We start from the raw sequence: 20750 nt of genomic DNA, 5'->3' as shown, positions 1-20750 counted from the left end.
GCTGGGGACGATTCACAGGCTGCTCCTATCTCCATGGACAGCTTCTAGCTCCCGCCTTTTAGCTGTTGCTTGGTGGTCACCAGATCTCTTCATCAGCGTCCATGGCTAGGGACAGAGAAGATAGCCTGGTCGAGGAAACCAAAGCCCGGGGTCTCAAAAGCGTGATTCTGTCTGTCCCAGTCCGCAGCAGCACTGCTCTAGGGGAGCTTTGTGAGCAAGAAAACCTCTGGGCAACCTAAAGAGGATGGGTGGGTGGGGAACCCAGAAGACCTAAACAGGAATCCTGGCTTCTTCCTTAAACTCAAAGGCTAGTAGCTCCCTGGCCAGATCCTCCTGTTCTATTTCCAAGCCTTAACCTGGAGGGTGCCTCGCCGGGGGAGCGCGCGCGGGGGGGGGGGAAGTTCCTGCACTCTGCTCCTCAGCAGAGGAATCAAGAAATGAACAGTGAAGAAGCGCGCGCACTGGGGGAAGTGGGGATGGGGGGTGGGGGCGGGGAGGCTACTGCTGGAGAGGGGAAATGAGAATTCCTGTCCATCCTTTCTTGAGGTGTAACTCTTAAAAGTGGTGGTCTGCGAGATCTCTAGGGAAAAGTAGCGGGGAAGGGGGGTAGCAGGTGCAAGACCACCCGGGACACAGCCACTATCCGAACTAAGGTGGCTGTCAAAACCCCAACAATCTAGAAGGCAGTATCCAGTAGGGCGCTGCTGAGCCAGGTGGCTGCTGCAGCTGGACGTGTGTGTGTGTGTGTGTGTGTGTGTGTGTGTGTGTGTGTTACAAGGGGGAGCGTGTGGCCACTGCTGTTGCACTCTCCAGGGCTCATAGCCCCTTCCTTTTCTATTTCCAACTCTCCCGGTTTTTGTTGTTGTTGTTGTTTTCCCCCATAAAAGGTTAATCTGTCTCCACTGGTCAAATTCGTTTTTCATCCCCAGCTGCAGGGCCCTCAAACTCTCTCTTCACTTTGCCAAGGTTGGGTGCGCTCTTAGGGGAGCAGTACTTTTTCAGAAGGAAGCCACTTCATCCCCATCTCAAACCCTCTAGCAGCTGGCCTCCCATCCCCGAACCCTAGCAGCACCTAGTTCAACCCCTTTCCTTTTCTCTCTCTCTGGCCATCACTCCTGGGCTCCTTCATGTGCACCCTGCGCAGTACCAGGTCTGCTGCAGGAGCTGCCACTGCCGCCTCACCAGCTGGCTGGGGACCAGGCGGGAGGTGGCGCGACCCAGAGGCTGCAGGAGGGAGGGAGGGAGGGAGAAAAGAGAGGAGGGAGGGAAGCCGGTCCTCGGAGTAGCCTGCCCCCCTCCCTCCCGCCGGAGCGGGGCCGTCAAACGCAAACACGCGCGCACGCACACCCGCGAATACATACACTCGGGCTCCCTCCGGCGCGCACGCACAGCGCCTCAGGCAGACCAGAGCGGCGGCTGCCTCTCTGGACTCCTGGACGCCAGAGTCTTAGGATCCTCGGGCAGCTGATGCGCCTTTGCCTGTCCCCATCCCTACCCTTCAGTTCCTCCAGGGCTGCGGGACCCCTCCCGCCGCCGCCGCCACCTCGCCCGCCACCCGGCGAGGAGCTGGCTGGCCGGCCGCTGCCGCGCAGTTCCCTCTTCGTCCCCGAGGTAGCTCCGTCGCGGCTCCTGTCTTGGGCTTCGTCGTGTTCCTGAGCTTCAGAGGCTGAGCAGAACAAACTTCGCAGATCGGCTGTCGCGCGGCGGGCACCCCGCGTGCCCCGCGCGCCCAGGTGGGCACGGGGCTTTCGGATCTTGGGGCATCGGGTTTCCTCGCCCGTTGCCCCTGCTAGATAGACTTTATCCCTGCTTGCAGGGATTCTAGAGACTCCTTCACTTAGCAAACTTTCTATTTCCCCCAACCCAAAGGGGGTGAAGAAAGCTAGAGGGAGAAGCAGGTCCCCGCGGGGCAACCGCCACACTGGAGGCGATTAGCTGGGCCCCGCTAGCCGGGGAACGCATCAGGGATGGGGAACCCCTCCCCGGGTCTCCCTCTGTCCCGGCTACCGATCCTGCCCCAACCGAGCCCGCAGGCTCGAGGGGCGAGGTGCCCAGGACCAGACAGCCCGCGCGGAACGAGCTTGGGCCATCCATCCGCACAACCATCCGCACTGGGGCAAACCGCTTGACCCAGGCCTGGCATAGGGTGTCCCGGGTTCAGGATCGCTGGCCTCCGCGCCAAAGCAATGTCATCAACATGTCCACCATTTCGCGCGCCCCGGTGGTGATCACCACGCCCGCGGACCCCCCTGTGTACGCGGAATCCGTTGCACTGGGTGCTCCCGAAGAGCCCGCTGTGCCCGCGGAACCCGCTGCGCCGGCGGAACCCGCTGCGCCCACGGAACCCGCTGCGCCCGCGGAACCCGCTGCGCCCGCGGAACCCGCTGAGCCCGCGGAACCCGCTGAGCCCGCGGAACCCGCTGAGCCGGCGGAACCCGCTGCGCCCGCGGAACCCGCTGCGCCCGCGGAACCCGCTGCGCCCGCAGAGGAAGCCGAGCCTGCCGAGCCCGGGGCGTCCGCTGGTCCCGCAGAATCCGCAGAGTCCGGGGAGCCCGGTGAGGTCGTTGAGTCCCAGGAGCCCGCGGCACCCGGGGAGACCCCTCAGCCTTCAGGTGGTGGTGAAGTTCGTGAAAGTGATGATGCCCAAGAGGAGACCGAAATTTCCAACATCAGCTGTGGCATCTGCTGCTACCACCGCTTGCAACTTCGACTCCATCGTAGAGGAGGCTTGGTCAGCGCCGCGCTGCATTGGGATTCTCGTGGTCTGGTCCAACTTCCCTTTAGCATCTCCTTCTTCGCGGCCATGAAGCGGCAGAACGTGCGTACCCTGTCCTTGATCGCCTGTACCTTCACCTACCTGCTGGTCGGTGCCGCGGTGTTCGACGCCCTCGAGTCGGACCATGAGATGCGCGAGGAGGAGAAACTTAAAGCCGAAGAAGTCCGTCTCAGAGGCAAGTACAACATCAGCTCCGATGACTACCAGCAGCTGGAGCTGGTAATCCTGCAGTCTGAGCCCCACCGCGCTGGTGTCCAGTGGAAATTCGCCGGTTCCTTCTACTTCGCCATCACTGTCATCACAACTATCGGTAAGGAATGGGTGTGCCGCCACCGGGCTCGAGGGAGACACGGGAGGGGTCTAGGAGATGTAGCGCACACGAAGCAATGCTGAGGTGGGGGTGGGGGCTTCCCAGGTTTAAGACAGACCCTGTTTCAGTGTCTCATCCCTCAGGGGCATGACCTCACTCTTCCAGGGGACCCTATCTGGTGCCCCAGACTGCTCTGGTGTTTGGGCCAGGCTTGGGAACTCTCAGAGTCAGTGCTGTTGTCTTGAGGGTGGAGGCGCCACTTTTGCGAAGAGTGGAGCGCTAAGAATAATCCCACAGCCGAACACCCACCCACCTAACGCCCCAGTGTTGGCTGCGCTTCCCTGAGTGGGTTCCAAGCCTTAAACTTACTATCTCTTGGGGAATTTGGGACAAAGCTGGTGGGACATTAAGGTGACAGGAGGTTGTTTATAGAGCTGTATGTAGGAGGGGGTGGTACTGGTCCTTCCTCACCTGGGGACCTTTTGAGATTTCAGCACCCAATATCCTTCTTTTGGGTTGCTGAGAGTGTTAGGTCCTGAGAGAAGAGTTTTCTCTTCTATGGTTGGGGTGGGGGTGGCAGCAGGTGACCTGCAATGCGGTCCTGGTGGGTTGGATGTGGCAGTGCTTGTTTGCCCTTGTGGACTGGGACTGCGGACCAGAGGAGTCTGGGTGTTGTTTGAAAACTGGGGGAGTTTAACCCTTTCTGGGAAAGAGTCCATCTAGTACAAGATGAGACTGCCTGTATGTAGCTTCCCTGATTCACACAGGTTACGGTTCAGAGATCAATCTCTGGTGGATGGATCCCTATGACTGCATTCCCACTGAAGCTGGTGGTTGGGAGACACCCCTGGATTTGCACATGGAAACCTGTGGGAATGGGAAGGCCAGACTTTATCCCAGGGGGTGTGGTAAATACCCTTCTGGCAGGAGGCAGAATGGTGTCTCTGGCTGGTCATTTGCCCTGTCTTGGCACAATACCTTGGTCCATCTCTTTGGATCTGTGAGAATCAGAATGTGGACTCAAATGTGTGCCCCTGTGTCCTGATAAAAAACCCTCTTCACTTATTTCCTTTTCTGGATCTCCCCTCGAATTTTCCCATGCATTTTTAATTAAAACAATTTTTTTTAAATCTGAAAAGCTCTGTGCTGTTGGGGTAGGGGGTGGGTACAGAGGATTTGAGGGTGCCAGCCATATGCAACAGGAAGCACCAGCCTGGGACAACCTGTCTTTCCTTCTTGTTTGAAAGACTTTTTGAGGGTTGCTTTATTTAAATATGCACTAAATCAGTGTAAGTTTTCATGTCTGGGGGAAAAGGCATCCCCTTTATGTTACTCATATAACATAAAGGACATGCTGGCCCTGCTGGCCCCAAAGCCCCCACCCCCACCCTGTGGCATTTCCAGGTTGGAAGAGAGGCCACTGGTCACTGCATCATTTCTGTCTTTGAACTGTGGTGGTGATATATGGATGTGTTCTGGGGACAGGTATATTTTCTGGAAGGCGAGAATATTGCCTGTGACAGAGAGAGAGGGGTGAGAAATCTCATGGTGCCCTTAACGTGCCTTTTGTGATCTAGGTCTGGAACAGAGACTTTGGTTTTCAGGCTAGTTCCCTGTGGCAAAATCAGCATAGAAAACTGTTGACTACTCCATAGAGGTGGGCGACACTGTGAGAGGGCTGGGTTTGTTAAAAACAAGCGTTGTCATGTTGCCACATTTCTTAAAAAACCAAATAGAACAAAACAGTAATTGAGCTTGAGGTAGCTTGCACTAACCATTGATATGACTGGCAGTTCTGGACATAAGCGTCCAATGTTTGAAACTCCAAAGAAAATGGTGTAGACAGAAGAGGAGCAAGTGCAACTGCTGTCCTGGCCCCTAGAGAAGGATGCTGCCATCAGTACAGGATCAGGGCCACTTGGGAAAGAGGAAAATGATGATTTCTCTAATTTCTTTTATTGGGTTTTTTACTGATTTTTGAAAGGTTGAAAACACACACAAGTACATACGTGTGCTCACATACACATACATACATCCACATTCTCATGCATATTCATATGCATGCATACATACATTTACACACATGCACAGACAGACACACACACTCTCACATGCATGCACATATGTATGCACTTGCATATATACACACTCAATGCATACATACACATGTACATGTACATAAACACATACATACATAAATAAACATACCTACTTGCATGCACATTTGCATACATGCAAGCACACACTTGTAGTCAGACACACAGTTACAGATACATTCATATATACAGTCATATGCATGCAGATACACATGTATAGGTATACACACAAACATACATACATATATACATACATTTACCCACTTGTATGCACATTTACATGTAGGCAGACACATAAGCATACATATACATTCATATATACTCATATGCATGCACATACACATGCATAGTCATATACATATGCATATACATACATATACACATATGCACATACACATACACATTTGCATTCACATTTACACACATGTAGGCAATATAGCCATACATACATACATACATACATACATACTTGTAAATATACACATACTCAAATATATTCATGCATACATATATACATGCATAGGCACACACACAGGTGCACACATAGACATACCTGAATCACACATACAAGCATACATACATACATAAGCTCACATGCACGCGCGTGCACGCACACATACACACACACACACACACACCTGAAGGCAGCTGAGCTTGTGTGGGAAGCCTGGAATCTGGAGCCTTCCATGCAGGAAGACTACAGTGATGCCATTTTCTGATTTCCAGCCTCAGTTTCCTCACCTGGAGACGGGCTGTTATATAGTAACCACTTGACAGGCTGCCTTTTATCATCAGCCATGGGCATGTAGGATCACTCCACAGCCCTGCACATTAAAGCACTTAGTAGATGCCAAATCTATACTCCTGGTTTTGGCTGACTGTGTCTCATGGTGTCTGGTTAAACTATAGGAAATAAAACACCTTTGCAATTCATTTTGGTTTTTTTTCTTTTCCTTTAAAAATATAAGTAGAAGTGAAAGTGCTTTTAGGCCTAAGAATAAAAAGCAGTCCAAGCCATGGTACCATAGGAATTGTCTTTTATTGGGCAACAATATCAGCAAGTGAGCTTCATTGTCACAGCTATCCCTTTTTGGCCGACTTTGAGTGATTTCTTGGGTGTGTGCACATTGCCTTTGCACCCAAGACTCTGGTTGTGGCAGGAGCCCCCGGAGCAGGCTAATGAGCATTGCATCTCAGATGTAGCTTTAACTCACTCTTTGGAATGGAGTTTCAAACCATGTGTAATTACCATTTTATTCTGAATCTGTAACTATGATTTCATGGAAGACTTTGGACCAGTATGTCAACTCCAGCTCTAGCTGTCTGGGAGTCCTGTGCACGACAACTGCCCTTTCACGTTGCTCTCATGTTGCAGATCTCTTGAATGGAGTTTTCCTGGTTGGTTTTGAACTTGGGTGAGAGCCCCCTCTCTTGTAGCCCACTGACCTGATTGGCTGTGCAGTGGGGACCTAGGCAAGTGGGGGAAGTAGACAGTGCTGAGCAGAGTCTACATGGGTCCAGGGGATTCATTGGACATTTTTTCTGCTTGGGGGTGAGGTCTTGGAGCTTGCATAATATATGACTGGTATAAACTTACCACCTCCCACAGTGGGAGGTTCAAGCTAAAACTGTCTCACAGTCAGCCTCTTTGCAGAATGTAAAAGAGACGGGATTTTCATCTCACTGTTTTTTTACTGTCTAACATCTGTGATCTAGGTTGGTTACCTTTAGGATCATTAAAAAGGAAGACACCAGATGCCATCTGCCAAGCTGTGGAGGACAATTTAAAGGCTGGTTTATCATGGAGGAAGGAGGGTGGGCTTGTGGAATTTTCTCTCTAGCTACAGTTTTGAGAACAGGGAAGAAGCACACACTTTTCTGACTCTCTGAGTCATTCTGAAACTGAGGTTGCTGTCATAGGAGTGAAGGTCACTGTTTTAGGATTGGGGTCTGCAGAAAGAGGCGGGACCTGCGAGAGGATCCCTAGGGATTCTTCCCTGTTCTAGACAGACATCAAATTCCTTCCCAAGTCAGAAGCAGATCACTGAACAGACTTTTCACAAAATGGACAGCAGTCATCACAGGTTTTGAGGTGGTTATGAACTACATTCATGGCAAGCACCTGCTCTGACTTGCTTGTGCTGCCTGCTTTGAGACCCTGGGGACAGTATAGATGACAAGATAAAGTCTGGCCTCCAGAGAAGGTTCTGGAAGCCCAGTGTGGTAGTCCAGTGTGAATCAAGCACAGCTAAGCTCAGCGAGAGTCTTTACCTGTCCTGTGCCATCCACCAGGCTAAACACACACACACACACACACACACACACACACACACACACACACACACACTCATGAATGCATTCACAGAATCCTTACACACATGTGTGTATGTACTTGTACACACATACACATGGCATCCTTACACACACATGTACAGACATGCATAGTACATGTACACACTTACTCACACACAGCATGCTTACACACATGCACACATATGCATAGTACCCTTTCACATACACATATACATACATGCACACATATGCACACATACACATACATGCACACAGATGCAGACAGCATCTTTAAACCCACATTCACACACACACATTCAAATACACACACACACAGCACCCTTTCAAATACACACACACACACACACACACACACACAAGTATAGCATCTTTATAAACATGTGCATGCATGCACTTGTGCACTAATACACACTTGCACATGAACACTAATGCACACATACCCAGAATCCTTACACACATATATACATTTAATCATAGCACTTTACACCCCCATGCATGCACAGCATCCTTTATGCAAACATACACACTCACACATAAGAACAACATCCTTACACACATGTGTGCATGCACTTGTGAAACCATACACACACATGCACACTTATGCATGCATACAATGAATCCTTACACACACACACACACACACACACACACACACACTTATGCACACATGCATACACATGCACATTTACACATAGCATTCTTACACACACATGCACAGCATCCTTTCATAGACATACACACACAAGCACAGCATCCTTATACATATAGGTGCATGCACACTTACACATGTACAGAATCCTTATACATGCACACTCACTCAAAGAGGGCATCCACACACACGTGTGCACATACACACATACACAATCATGGATACATTCATAGAATCCTTACACACACATGCACACTTACTTACACACAGAATTCTTATACACACACGCATACAGATGCACAGCATTCTTTCACATATGTATGCATGTACTTGTGCACACATACACAGATGCACACCTATGCATGTATGCACAGAATTCTTACACACACACATGTACACTCACACAACATCCTTACACATACATGCACACACATGCATAGCATCCTTTCACCCACACACATACACACTCACACACACAAGAACAACATCTTATACACATGTGTGCATCCTCTTGTGCACTCATATACACATGAACACTCTTACATATACATGCACACTCACTTACAAACCTCATTCTTATACACACATGCACACACATGCAAGCATCCTTTCACACATACATACACACTCACACACACAAGCAAAGCATCCTTAGACACATGTGTATGTACTTGTGTACACATACATACATGCACACTCACTCACACACACATGCACACACATGTACACTCACTTACACAGCATCTTTACACACCCATGCACACACATGCATAGCATCATTTCACACACACAAACTCTCACACACAAGCACATCTTAAACACATGTGTGCATGCTCTTATGCACTCGTACACACATGAACACTCATGAATGCATTCACAGAATCCTTACACACATGTGTGTATGTACTTGTACACACATACACATGCACACTTACTTATACATGGCATCCTTACACACACATGTACACACATACACACTCACTCACACACAGCATGCTTACACACATGCACATGCATGCATAGTATCCTTTCACACATACATACACACTCACACACAAGCACAACATCTTACCCACATGTATGCATGCACATGTGCACACATACACACATGTACACTCATCTACACATGTGCAGAATACTTACACATATGCACTCTCACTCAAACACAGCATCTTTGCACACACACACACAAACACACACACACACACACACACACACACACACACACACACACACACACACAGAGCATCCTTACCCACCCCAATTCTTCAAGTGCCACCCTTGCCCTCCTCTTCTCCAGTCAATCTCAGCTTTGTGAATTCTGTTCATTCTCCCTCAGGTCTAAACTGCCTTTTCCCCCTGAACCTACAGTGTCCCACATTGAACTTAGCATAGAATAGGCATCCCACAAAAGACTGCAAAGCTGAAGGTGGATCAATGGGACAGGCTGATGCCTGAGGAATCATGGAGCCTAATCTCTCTCTCTCTCTCCATCCATTTACTGACCCATGAGCTGATAAGGACACGGCTCTGCTTGACAGATGAGGAAACTGAGGCAGATAAGGCAATGGACACTAAAGGGGAGGGCACATAAGAGCATAATGCAAACAGGGTGTCTTTACTTCAGGCTCTAGCTGGGAAGTCATCCCAAGAGTCATGGTGGGCCTATGTGCCTCACCTCACTATTTAGGGAGCCTGCTCAGCCAAACCCAGGTGATGGGTAGCACTGGGAGCAAGAGGGTTCTGAGTTCTCCATATCTAGGTGGCCAGCAGGTATCATGCCAAGGATGCAGGGGATGCCTGTAGACAGCTCTGCTTCCCTGGATCCTTTCTAGTCCTAGCCCCAGCCGTCCTCACTTAGCTCAAGGCTCTTGAGCAACCATCCTGCTTACAGGTACCATGGAGGAAGCAGGGGGCAGGGCTGTTGATTTGGGGTAGCATCACAGACACTTTTCCCTAGATGTGCAGAGATGCCCTGGTGCTCTGAAACAATAATGAGACCAGAGGCAAGGACCCCCAAGGCATCTGCCACATTCACATGCTCTGTTCTGTCTTAACTAACCTAGGAAGATCAGAGAGGGAGGAGTTGGAGCAGGAGGTAAATGTCCTATGGTAGGTGCCCTAATAAAGGTTGTCCATGTACTTACTATGGACACCTCTATCCAACCATGTCTATGCACACATGCACTCATTCACTTTGTGACCTCACAGCCACCCAAATCATTCTGCCACTCACCATTGTATCTTTTAATCTTCTGTGGGCCTTGTCATTCATTGCCTCGCCCACCCAACACTGTCATCCCTACCCATATATCACCAATTCCCTATTAGCCAGTCATCATCCAGTCCTTGATGCACTTGGACAGTTATTCCATCAGCCAACATCACACCACTCACCTGCCATCCAGCTTCTTCGATGGATGCATACTGTGGTCCTTGCATATCAGTATCGGATTCCGTGCCACTCCTCTTCTGAGAACCTGTCATTCATTTCCCCACCAGCCACAGTATTGCTTAGTCCTACATGTGCCCATCTTTCATTTCCTATTAGCCACCAGTGAAAACTCACTTCTCTCACTGTCCCACCCACTTTCATATCACCATTCTCCCATGAAACTCCTCTACCTGACACGAGCTCTTGCTTTGTCCTACATTACCTGTCATCAGTTGCCACCTGTGCATTGCTCAGGCTGCTGTACATCTGCCTTCCTCCACTTTCATCAACCACTACACCATCAAGTTTTCTACACATATACAATTCCTTCACACATCTGTCACTGTGTCACTTGAGGAGCCTCCATTCCTCTGTCATTCATTCTTCTACCTGACACTGTAACTATTGCTCAGTTACTGGGCACCTCTCGTCTATTCCTCTACATTGCGATCATGTCATGTGGTCTTCCATAGAACAACAACTCATTTCTGTCTCATTATTGGAGCATTTGGTCCCTCCACCCACATGCCATGTACACCCCCATTCCCTTAGTGCTCCCCTTTCACTACACATCACTTAGTGCTCCCTGGACTTGCCATCCACTTCTTTATCTCTATCAACTTTCCATTACCCTTCCTCCCTACCCTTATCTCTTCAACTATCTCCTTCTTGCATACTTCTTTTGTACAGTCCTCCCCACAATTGTCACTCAAACATCCAGCTGCCATCACATCATTCAGTTCTCTCATCACTCACTTGTCACTCAGTTCTCCACACTCCTGTATTGTATCTACCATTGTCTTAGCTTTCCATAATCTCATATACTTTCCCTCTGAGATATCATCACTCACGTGTCTGGGAAGTGTCCATACTTCCACCTGCCATTGTAACTTAGTTCTTCACACATATCACCCACTTCCTTGGCCACCATCCTCTCAGTCACCTACAGGATGGATATCCATCTCCTCATCTTTTATTGTGTCACTTGAACTTACAGCTACTCACTCAGCCCCCATCTACCACTGTAACTCTCAGCTCTCTAGCTTCCCTCTTATTCATTTCCCCATTTACCACTGCACCACACATTCTTCCATTCATTTGCTATTCATTTTCTATTGGACCCTAAACCACTCCAACCTCCATGGCCTCCCTCTGTGTCACTATTTCTCTAAGCCCACCATTCAGTCCATTGTCTCACATGAATTGTTCAGTTCTTGCCCACCTGGCAGTCATTCTCCCACCTGTCACTGTCTACTTCATTTCTTCAAGTGCTTTCCATTCATTCTCCATCTACCAGGGCCCAGGTAGTTCCTCCTCCCACCTGCCTTTTTTCCTCCATTCACAATTGTCCCATCAGTTCTTTCTATACTTGTCACTTGTTCCCTGTCTACCACAGTGCCATTGAGCTTTTATTTTTTGTCACCCAAACATGTTCCTTTTTCTGTTATCCGCCATTGTATTACTCAGTTGTCTAGCTACCTACTGTTCACTCCTCTACCATTCCTTTAGTCACCCACATAGTCCTGTCCTTCTGCTATCTGCTAGTGTATCATCCACTCTGAGATGCACCTGCTATGCACTGTTACATCATTAAATCCTCCTTGCACCTCTCATCTGTTCCCAGACGCACCACATCACTCTTGATTCAGGGCACAGACCATCCACTCCACTATACACCATCAATCCCACTGTCTACCTTGCACCTGTCATTAATCCTCCTTTGCATCATTACATCACACAGTCCTTTTTTATTCAGTTCTCCTAAGGACTGTCCCTCATTCCCTCTGAGAATTATTAGATCATTTAATCCTCCACACACTCGCCACTCATTTCCCTATGGACCATGTCATCCCCCAGGGTCCCATGTTGTCACTAAAACTATTGCATCACTCAGTCCTCATTGTACCCATCTTCTATTCCCCCTCTATGTCGTGACATCACTCATTCCAAACATCACAACCTCGTTCAGTCCTCCACACAGCTATCATTAATTATCCTATACACCATGAAATCAGTCAGTCCTCCATGACTGTCTCTTCATTTCCCATATCCATCACACTATTCACTCACTCCTGCTCCTGTCATTTATTGTCCTCTTCAGCATCTCATTAGTTCTCTGTGTGTTTGCCATTCGTTCCTCCGTGTGCCTGTTGTTTGCTCCCCTATACATCATTATGTCACCCAGTTCTCCATGAACCTGTCACTCATTCTAAGCACCAATGATTTCACTCTATCCTCTATGCTCCTGCCAATCATCCCTCTGTACACCATTATATCATTCAGTTCTCCGTGCACCTGCCACTCATTCTCTCATGGACTGTTTTGTTACATGGTTCTCCATGTAACCATAATTCATTACCCATCAGCCACTGGATCTTTTAGCCATTCACTTGCTTACCACATTTTCTCCCTTTGTTAAGGTGTCACTGACTCTTCCATGCAATTCTCACAGGTTCCCCATTAGTCCCCATGTGTCACATTATGCTCAATACACCTGTCATCATTTATCACTTTCCAGAATGTCACACAATTCTTTTTTGAGACAGGGTTTCTCTGTGTAGCCTTGGCTGCCCTGGAACTCATTCTGTAGACCAGGCTGGCCTCAAATTCATAGAGATCCACCTGCCTCTGTCTCCCAAATGCGGAAATTAAAAGCATGCACCACCAATGCCGGACTGTTGCTCAATTATACATGCATCTATAATTCATTCTTTCACTTACCATTGTATTTTATCATTCATCTCCATTTCTGCAGACGTAGCCTGCATCCCTATCTGAGCCTTAGCCTGCATCCCTGTATAAGCCAGTCATTTCTCCTTTGCTTGCATCATCACTGTCTGGGCACATCATCCCTTCTCCAACCTTCCACCATATCCTCACTCCTCCATTTGCTATTGCCTCGCCTAGTCCTTTATGCACCTGTAAGTCAATCCTTCCTCTGGTCTATCAATCTTCTATGCACTACCCATCCATCCTTCCATTCATGGTAACACCCCACCACACACACGCTAGTCTTTTATTCTCCTCTCTGACTTTGTCTCATGTCATCATCTCGAGCATCTGATACTGTATCTGTCACTGCCTTCATCTCTTTCCTTTCTACATCTGCCATTGTGTCTGTAAATGTATTCATCCTCCTATCTTCTGGTCTCTTTCTCCTTCATACATGTATCACCAGTTTTCTGGTCTGGTGTTTTTCTTATTCCCCCTCAACTCTGCCATTTGTTTTCCTATGCATCTTTGTGTAACCTCATCTTCATCCACCCTCTACTATTATGTTACTCACTCTTCACTTGCACTGGCCATTGTATCACAATTGCACCTTTCATTTATCTGCTCTTGTATTATTCTGTCATTCAAATACTTGTCATGTTCCTCCAAGTCTCCCTTGTATTCAAGGTTTACTCTACACTCACCATCCACTTCTTTATCTGCTATTAAATTACTAAGATCTTTCATGTCATCCCTTCCCACATTTGCCATGATATCATGCTTTTGGGCACCTGTCATTCATCTAAGAGACCCTTCTCTATCATTTAGCCCTCCTTGTAGTCATTCCTCCATCACCATTTAATCACTCTGTCCACTCTGATCCTTTCATCCACTTCCACATTTAATAAGACCCTGATGTACCCAGGCAATCTCCCTCACAAACTGGGGTGGTGTTTGAGTCACTTCCTAATTGTTGATTCTGGGTGGGATATGATGGTAGCTGATACAGGACAGGGCAGGAAAAACTGAGCATGGAGTCCTAGTGTAAGGATGCAATAGGGTTTGGGATACTGGTTTAAAAAGACATCCATGGTAGGAGGTCCTAGAGATAAGCTCTTTTCTGACAATACTTGGATGATGAGGAATTCTGGCTGCTGAGAGGGTTAGTATGGTGTTTGTCGGGGACAATGTTCAGGCCAGGGGACCCTAAACACAAAAGAAGTGGAAGCTAATGTGTATTGAGCTACAAAGTGAACATCTCATCACTGGGAAGAAGTAGTAAGTGATGGTAGAGAAGGCTTACACAATATACAAAAATACACTCACTTCTCCCCTTTCACCTTCTTGGTATTGTCCATGCATGCTTCTAGAATCATCCAGCAATTGTACAGTTCTGCTTATAGCATAGAACCCAAGAAACTGAACTGATAAAATAATAGTTGTCTTTGTAAATTGGAAAGCCTGGGTAAGCAAATACCTGCAGAGATTCAGTTCATATCTTCCAGCTCAGCTATCTAGCTCAAAAGCTCTGATTGGCATATGTGTTTTATTTGGCGCTTACATTGTTCAAAAATATGAAGCACTAGCTAACAACATCTATCGATTTTATTATAGTAGGTTTCCTTGATATTTGCTTTCCTACTTAGGAAAGCTTATTCTGCTTTATTTAGTTTTATTCCCCCAACCCTAGCTTCAAGTATAAGCCTTTTTCTTTCCGTTAAAATACAAAAGGCTATGTGTTGTCCTTTGTTTGCCACTTTGGCTGGATCTTATCTTCACCGATTTGTAAATAATTTGCAAATAAGTGTTTTTCTTACAACCAATGATCTGCAGATGATTTTCAAATAAACTTTTTATTCTTATAATCAATTATTTATAAATTATTTACGAGTTTGGTTTTTTTTTTTAATCCAATGGTTAAGTGTGTGAGTTTTAAAGCCATGCAATATGCATGCACATGAAAGCTTGTTACCAGAGAGATTAGAATCATGAGCTTTGAAGCTGATTGTCATAGGCTGTTGCTTGTTGAGCAACCTTGGGCATGAGATTTGACCTCTCTGTGCTTTGGCCTTTGCCATTTATAAAATGTGGAGAATAATAATCACAAAATGGCTGTCAAGGTGTTTTGAGATAGTTGGATTTATTTCTTATTGCATTCTAAACATTTAAAACAGCTAACATGTACTGTGTGCCATAGTCTATAAGCACATTTCAAATTTACAGTTTCTCTATTTTAAATTTTTTTGGGGGGGGTTTCTTTGTTGCTAAAAATTTATCTTTTGCGGAGTCCTACAACTATTTGAAAACATTTATTTCTCTGTTGTATGTAAAGTTATATACATTTCTCTTAGTTTGAACTCACACATGTTTTCTCTTTCAAGAGTTGGAAAAGATTATTGGCTTACACGCACTGAATTTAGCACAGTGTCTCAGGCTATCATCATATTAACGTGTATGCCTAACTAGTTCACCTGCTCTCTAGGCTCACCATTGTCCCAGGACCCATCACTCACACACCCCAGTCACTCGGCTCCTTGGATATTTCAGTGTATGATCCTTGCTTTATAGTCTGTACATTGCTATTATTAAGTTGGCTTGGATCCTGAGAATGCTTCACTAGCATCTCGTTGGATGCTTTGCTATTGAGGTTTATCACTGTCTCTTTGAGTCAGGAAAACTTTGCTTTTCATGCTTTGAAGCTATGTGGTTAGATGCATCCAGGTTCATGCTTGTGATTTTTTTTTTTTCTTGGTAGAGACAACAAGATTCTTTATTGTGTATGATACTTTTTGCCTGAAGCTTCCTTTCTGTCCTAACGATTCTGGAGTCTGCTTTCTTTCATTAGCATTTGTTATGTGAATGTTAATGTTTTTAGCTTGTTTTTACACTTTTTCTTCTAGGAAGATTTTTGACATGGCTTGTAACAAAAGATACAAATATAGGTGTACAGGTGAAAAGTTAGTGTGAAAATCTGGGGATCCGTGCACACTCACCCCTGTAGGATGTGATAGTGCACACTTACCTCTGTAGGATGTGATAGGAGTCACAGTTTCTTGGATAGAAGGGGCAAGAAGGAAACAAATGCTCTAGGTGGCATCACGAGGAACAAATGGCGCTGAGCTGCACAGGTATGTAGCCTTGTGGCTTCACTGAATGCCATTGCATTCATACCCGGAACATGGATGAGAACCACGCTAAGCCCAGGCTGTGCAGAAACAGGGGAAGCCTTGGAGTACTCAGGTGAGTGATGCTTCTATCAGTCTTCAGGCCCCACTGCTCAGGATTATTTGGGGCTTAAGCTCCTTTGATATTTCTACTTTATCTTCCCTGACATGATCCTGTGCCAAGCACATTGTTGTTCAAGGCAGAAAGGATGGGAAATGCCAGAAGAGTTATTTTAGCCGAGATTATCCTAACACCTTTCTAGAAGTCCTACCCAATTTTTTTTCTCTCTCTATCCTATAGGTTATAAGTGGGTCACATGGCCACATTTACCTTCTCACTTTGAGGTTTAGACTCTGATTATGAAATGAGTCTGAGCACAGGTTTGGCTATTAAACGTGATGGTTCATGATGGAGCCCTAGGGCTTGCTCCTAAAGGCAAAAGCCACTAGCTGCTGTTTTGCTATCTCAGGATATCCTCAGGGACCCCATAAAAGTGAGAATAGATGATGGAGCCAAAATAGGTGCTGGCAGGGGAGCACCCCTAAGAGTGGAGGGGTGGGGGTGTGAGCAAGAGGAAGCTGGCATCGGGGAGGACTTTTTAGAGCAGAGGGGAGGAAGCTGGTGGCAGAGAGTACTTGAGAGTAGAAGGGGGAGGTGAAGGGTGGGTGAACCTCTTTCTGGCGGACTTCTTTTCCTCCTGTTCTCTAGACATCTGTTCTGTACCCCATCCCTCAGGAGAGGACTCAAAAGCTAACAGAATATAATTTTTCTCATCCTCTTAAGCATCTGCCCTGAGCCCAGCAGTATTTCTTTATAAAGCAGGTGCTAAGCACCCATTTTCCTCCAAATGCTTTTTCCTTCCTACAGGTGGCAATTGCCATTAGTGCCAGGATTTTGCCCTCTCCATACAGTAGAAGGGAGCTGCTGCGTTCCCTTTGGTCCTTGATGTTCCTGACTGAAGTCTTCCCTTTCCCCACACTCAGGAGACCCAGTCATTGGGACTGCTTTCTCCCTCTCCTTCCTCCCCTCCTTCCCCCTCCCTCTTCCCTTTCTCTCCTCCTCCCTCTTTCTCTTTTCTCCTGCTCTGGGTTCTGCTCTCCAGCTCAGCCTAGATCCATTCTGGGCATGTGTAAGTCCCCTGTCTGGTTTTTGGCTTCCTTTGGAGGATGATCTAAGCACTTGTTTTAAAGGGCTGGCGGGGGAGGAGGGACACGGGCATTATGCAACATTGTACTCTGACGATGTTCCACACCTGGCCTCCTCCCAGTTGCATGCATTTGTGGTGGCTCAAGGCTGGTATTAATATACATTAAGTCAGTGCCTTGTTTGAGAGCCATCATTGCCTCTTTGTGAACCACATAAATGATTACCATGGCCTTTGAAGTCCAAACTCTTGCTGAGATGTAGCCTTGACTCTCATTTCACCCCCTGCTCCATGCAGACCAAGTCATGGGCTATGGTGGACTCCCTCAACACTCAACATTCCTTCTCTGTGCATCCCTCTCTGGCTGTTAGATGCTTCTCCTGTCTCTGTAGCCTCGGGGCTCTGGCCAGCTAAGCACCTGTCAACCTGTGTCATATCAGTTTTTTCCCAAGCCAGATTTTGTGCACTGCCCCCAGGACCTCTGGCCAGGGACCATGTTGTTACCTGCCCGTGGCTGAGTTGTCCGCCCGCCAGTGTCTAGCACCAAGCAGGCCCTCAGAGAATGTTTGTTGAATGAACATAGGCATGTAAATGGGACAGCTTTCACGAGAGCTATATTTAACTGTTCGAGAATATTCTCTGGGTCTTTCAAAAAAAGCAAATCTTGAAAAACAGCAGCCCACGAATCCGAACAGCAGGTGTTCACAAGAAGTGGTGGGTGGTCTACCAGGAGGTTGTCTGCTTCCCATGGGCTTGAGATCATCCTGTGCCCCTCTGACTTTCTGTATGGTCCAGGATGCCTGCTGGCTTCCCAGGTTCTGTTGGAACTTTCAGAAGGAGATGCCCTAGGAAAGTATCCCTTCCCCCCTCCCTCCCATGGCTCGTATTTCTGAGCTTTTGGCACAGTGCTAACTGTCCCCGTTCTTAGCTGTCCATCTGTCAGTTCAATCCTGGGGTCACTGTGCTGGCATCTTTGCCAATAGGAGAAATCTACATGGATAGGGCAGCACTATGGGTTGCTGGGGACCTCACCACCATGGGCCATTGACTCTGTGGGGTTTCTAGAGAGGCCGACCCTAATTTCTGGATCTGAGGGCAGAAGGCATTCAGTGGCTCTGTATTATGTGCCCTCTGCTTGGGGGCAAACTTCCTCTACCACTAACCTTGACTTCGGTTCCAAATAAACCTTCAGGGCCATAAGGAAATCTTCAGAGGCAGGTCCAAACTTATGGTATGTACAGACTACCTGTCACATCTTCCCCTTTTCTTCCCTACTATTGTCCATACTCAGTGTTTCCACCTGTAAAGTGGGTAGAAATGGCTGCTTCCCAGAGACTCTGTGAGATCTGATGAGACAGTGGATGAGGCACTTGGCTGGGGCTCTGGGTCAGAGCCAGGGAGACAGACAGTACATGGCTCTTTAGTATTCACATTATTGCCTGCAGTGGTATATGCTGCAGCTTCAAAAGTAGTGAAACAGCCATGGATGTCAGAACTATGCTTGGGGTGATGGAGGCCTTGCTTGCTGCCTCTCCTCCAGCACAGGACTGTCTCATGTCCCATCCAAGGTATGCTGTGGGACTCACAAGCCTTCAGAATTGTTACCTGCTAAATCAGGGCAATGGGAAGTTGAGCAGGAGACCATACAGGGCGCTCTATGATCTGGCCATAGAGCTCTTGGCCACAGCTAGGCTACCTGACTCTTTGACACACTAAGGGTGCAGGCATTGCAACTTTAGGCCCCTGCTTCCCACCACTGCTGTCCAATGCTGTGCATGAGTTCTTGGCTGGTCTAGGCAGAGGCACTGCCAGCAGGAAGAGAGGGTGCCAGTTCCTGCCAGTCTCAGGCACAACTCCCAGGTCCCTGTAGTCATGGGATGAGACCAGGTGCCTCAAAGGAAGAGGTTGATGGGGAAGGGTCTGTGTCTGGGAGGGTCTGGTGTTAGCAAGTGATGACACTCACTTCTTCCATACAGCTGTGACATTGTAGGGTAGTTAGTTATTAGAAAGGCCAGTAAGTGAGCAGGCAAGAGATATATGCTTTCAAGCAGGGATAAACTTTGGAAGGTGAAGCCTCAGTGTGGGGGAGCTTAGTTCAAGCTATAGTAACAAGCTTATAAATAACAGCAGTTTATTTACTGCAATTCTGGAGCCTAGAAGGCCGAGGCCAAGAGCAGACAAGTTAGAGACAAAGACAGAGTTGACATCTCACCTCCCAAAGGCACTATAAGCAAGACCAAGGCTGCCTTCTGTCTGCCAGGTGATGTTTTGAACCTGCGCTGGGTGGATAATTATGTCTTCAAACCTAAGTGCCTAGGAAGACTTGCTGGCCTCATCCTAGTCTGAACGGACTTAGCTAGTGGTGAGTGGGTTAGACTGGGATTTGTTAGACATAGCATTGTGGAGACCCTAAAGATGAGGAGGATCCATATGCTACAGTTCAAATCCCTTCCCAGTGTCATGTCCCTTACAATGCAGGGGGCTCGCCAGTCCCTGGACTCACCAAGCTTTTTCTCCACTCTTGCTCCCTTTCAGTGGCACTTGAGACCCCACAGGCCCCTCTCTGTCTGTGTGCCAGCTGTGGGCAATGGGACTCTTGCATGGAGTATTCAGAGTCTGGGGCCTCCCCTGTCCCACACCCTTCTGTCCTCCTTCCTTAGAGACAGTCCTCAGACCCAGGGCGTTGCCATGGGGATTGTGAGCTGGAGTCTATTTTGAGATCATGTTAGAGTGTGATTTTTAGTTCTGTCTGGGCTGCCTGTTGGTTTCACTTCTTGTCCAATGACTAGCTAGAGAGTTTGGAATGGTTTTGCTACAGACATACTACTCCTTGATGTGACAGACAGGTGATTATCATCCAGTCTGACCAGTCTGCACCTGCTAGTGGTCCACACATGTCCCTGTGACCAGGGGACAGTAAGGTAGCGGACACCTTCCTGCAGGAGATGTTCTCAGCCAAGATTCAGCACTCCTAGCTGCTCACTCAGCTGACTGCTGCTGGCTGGTCCTGTCTACAGATGGCAAGGGAACAGTAGATGCCCCAGTAGAGAGGGGGGAGGGGCCCTTTAGCAGAGAGATTAGCATGGTGAAGGCCAGAAATGGAGGTGCTGGTGACATCTGAGATTAGGGGTTAGTTCGGAGGAAGCAAGGA

The 20750-nt window shown here is 47.7% G+C and overlaps 1 protein-coding gene across 2 annotated transcripts in view; it reads left to right on the top strand.

Moving 5' to 3' along the window:
* The first annotated feature begins 468 nt into the window (after positions 1 to 468).
* Kcnk9 (potassium channel, subfamily K, member 9) overlaps positions 469 to 20750 on the top strand; it is a 46742-nt gene continuing 26460 nt past the window's right edge. The window contains exon 1 of one of the 2 annotated variants that reach the window (XM_006520768.4): positions 469 to 3086. In XM_006520768.4, coding sequence (XP_006520831.1) covers positions 2198 to 3086 — 889 coding nt within the window. In that variant the 5' untranslated portion in view covers positions 469 to 2197. The remainder of the gene's footprint in view (positions 3087 to 20750) is intronic. The other variant, NM_001033876.2, reaches the window with a different exon arrangement.

Source organism: Mus musculus, chromosome 15 (genome assembly GCF_000001635.26).
Source record: "Mus musculus strain C57BL/6J chromosome 15, GRCm38.p6 C57BL/6J".
Classification (NCBI taxonomy): domain Eukaryota; kingdom Metazoa; phylum Chordata; class Mammalia; order Rodentia; family Muridae; genus Mus; species Mus musculus.
Note: the sequence above shows the minus strand (reverse complement) of the source record. Positions and strands in the feature narration are given on the sequence as shown.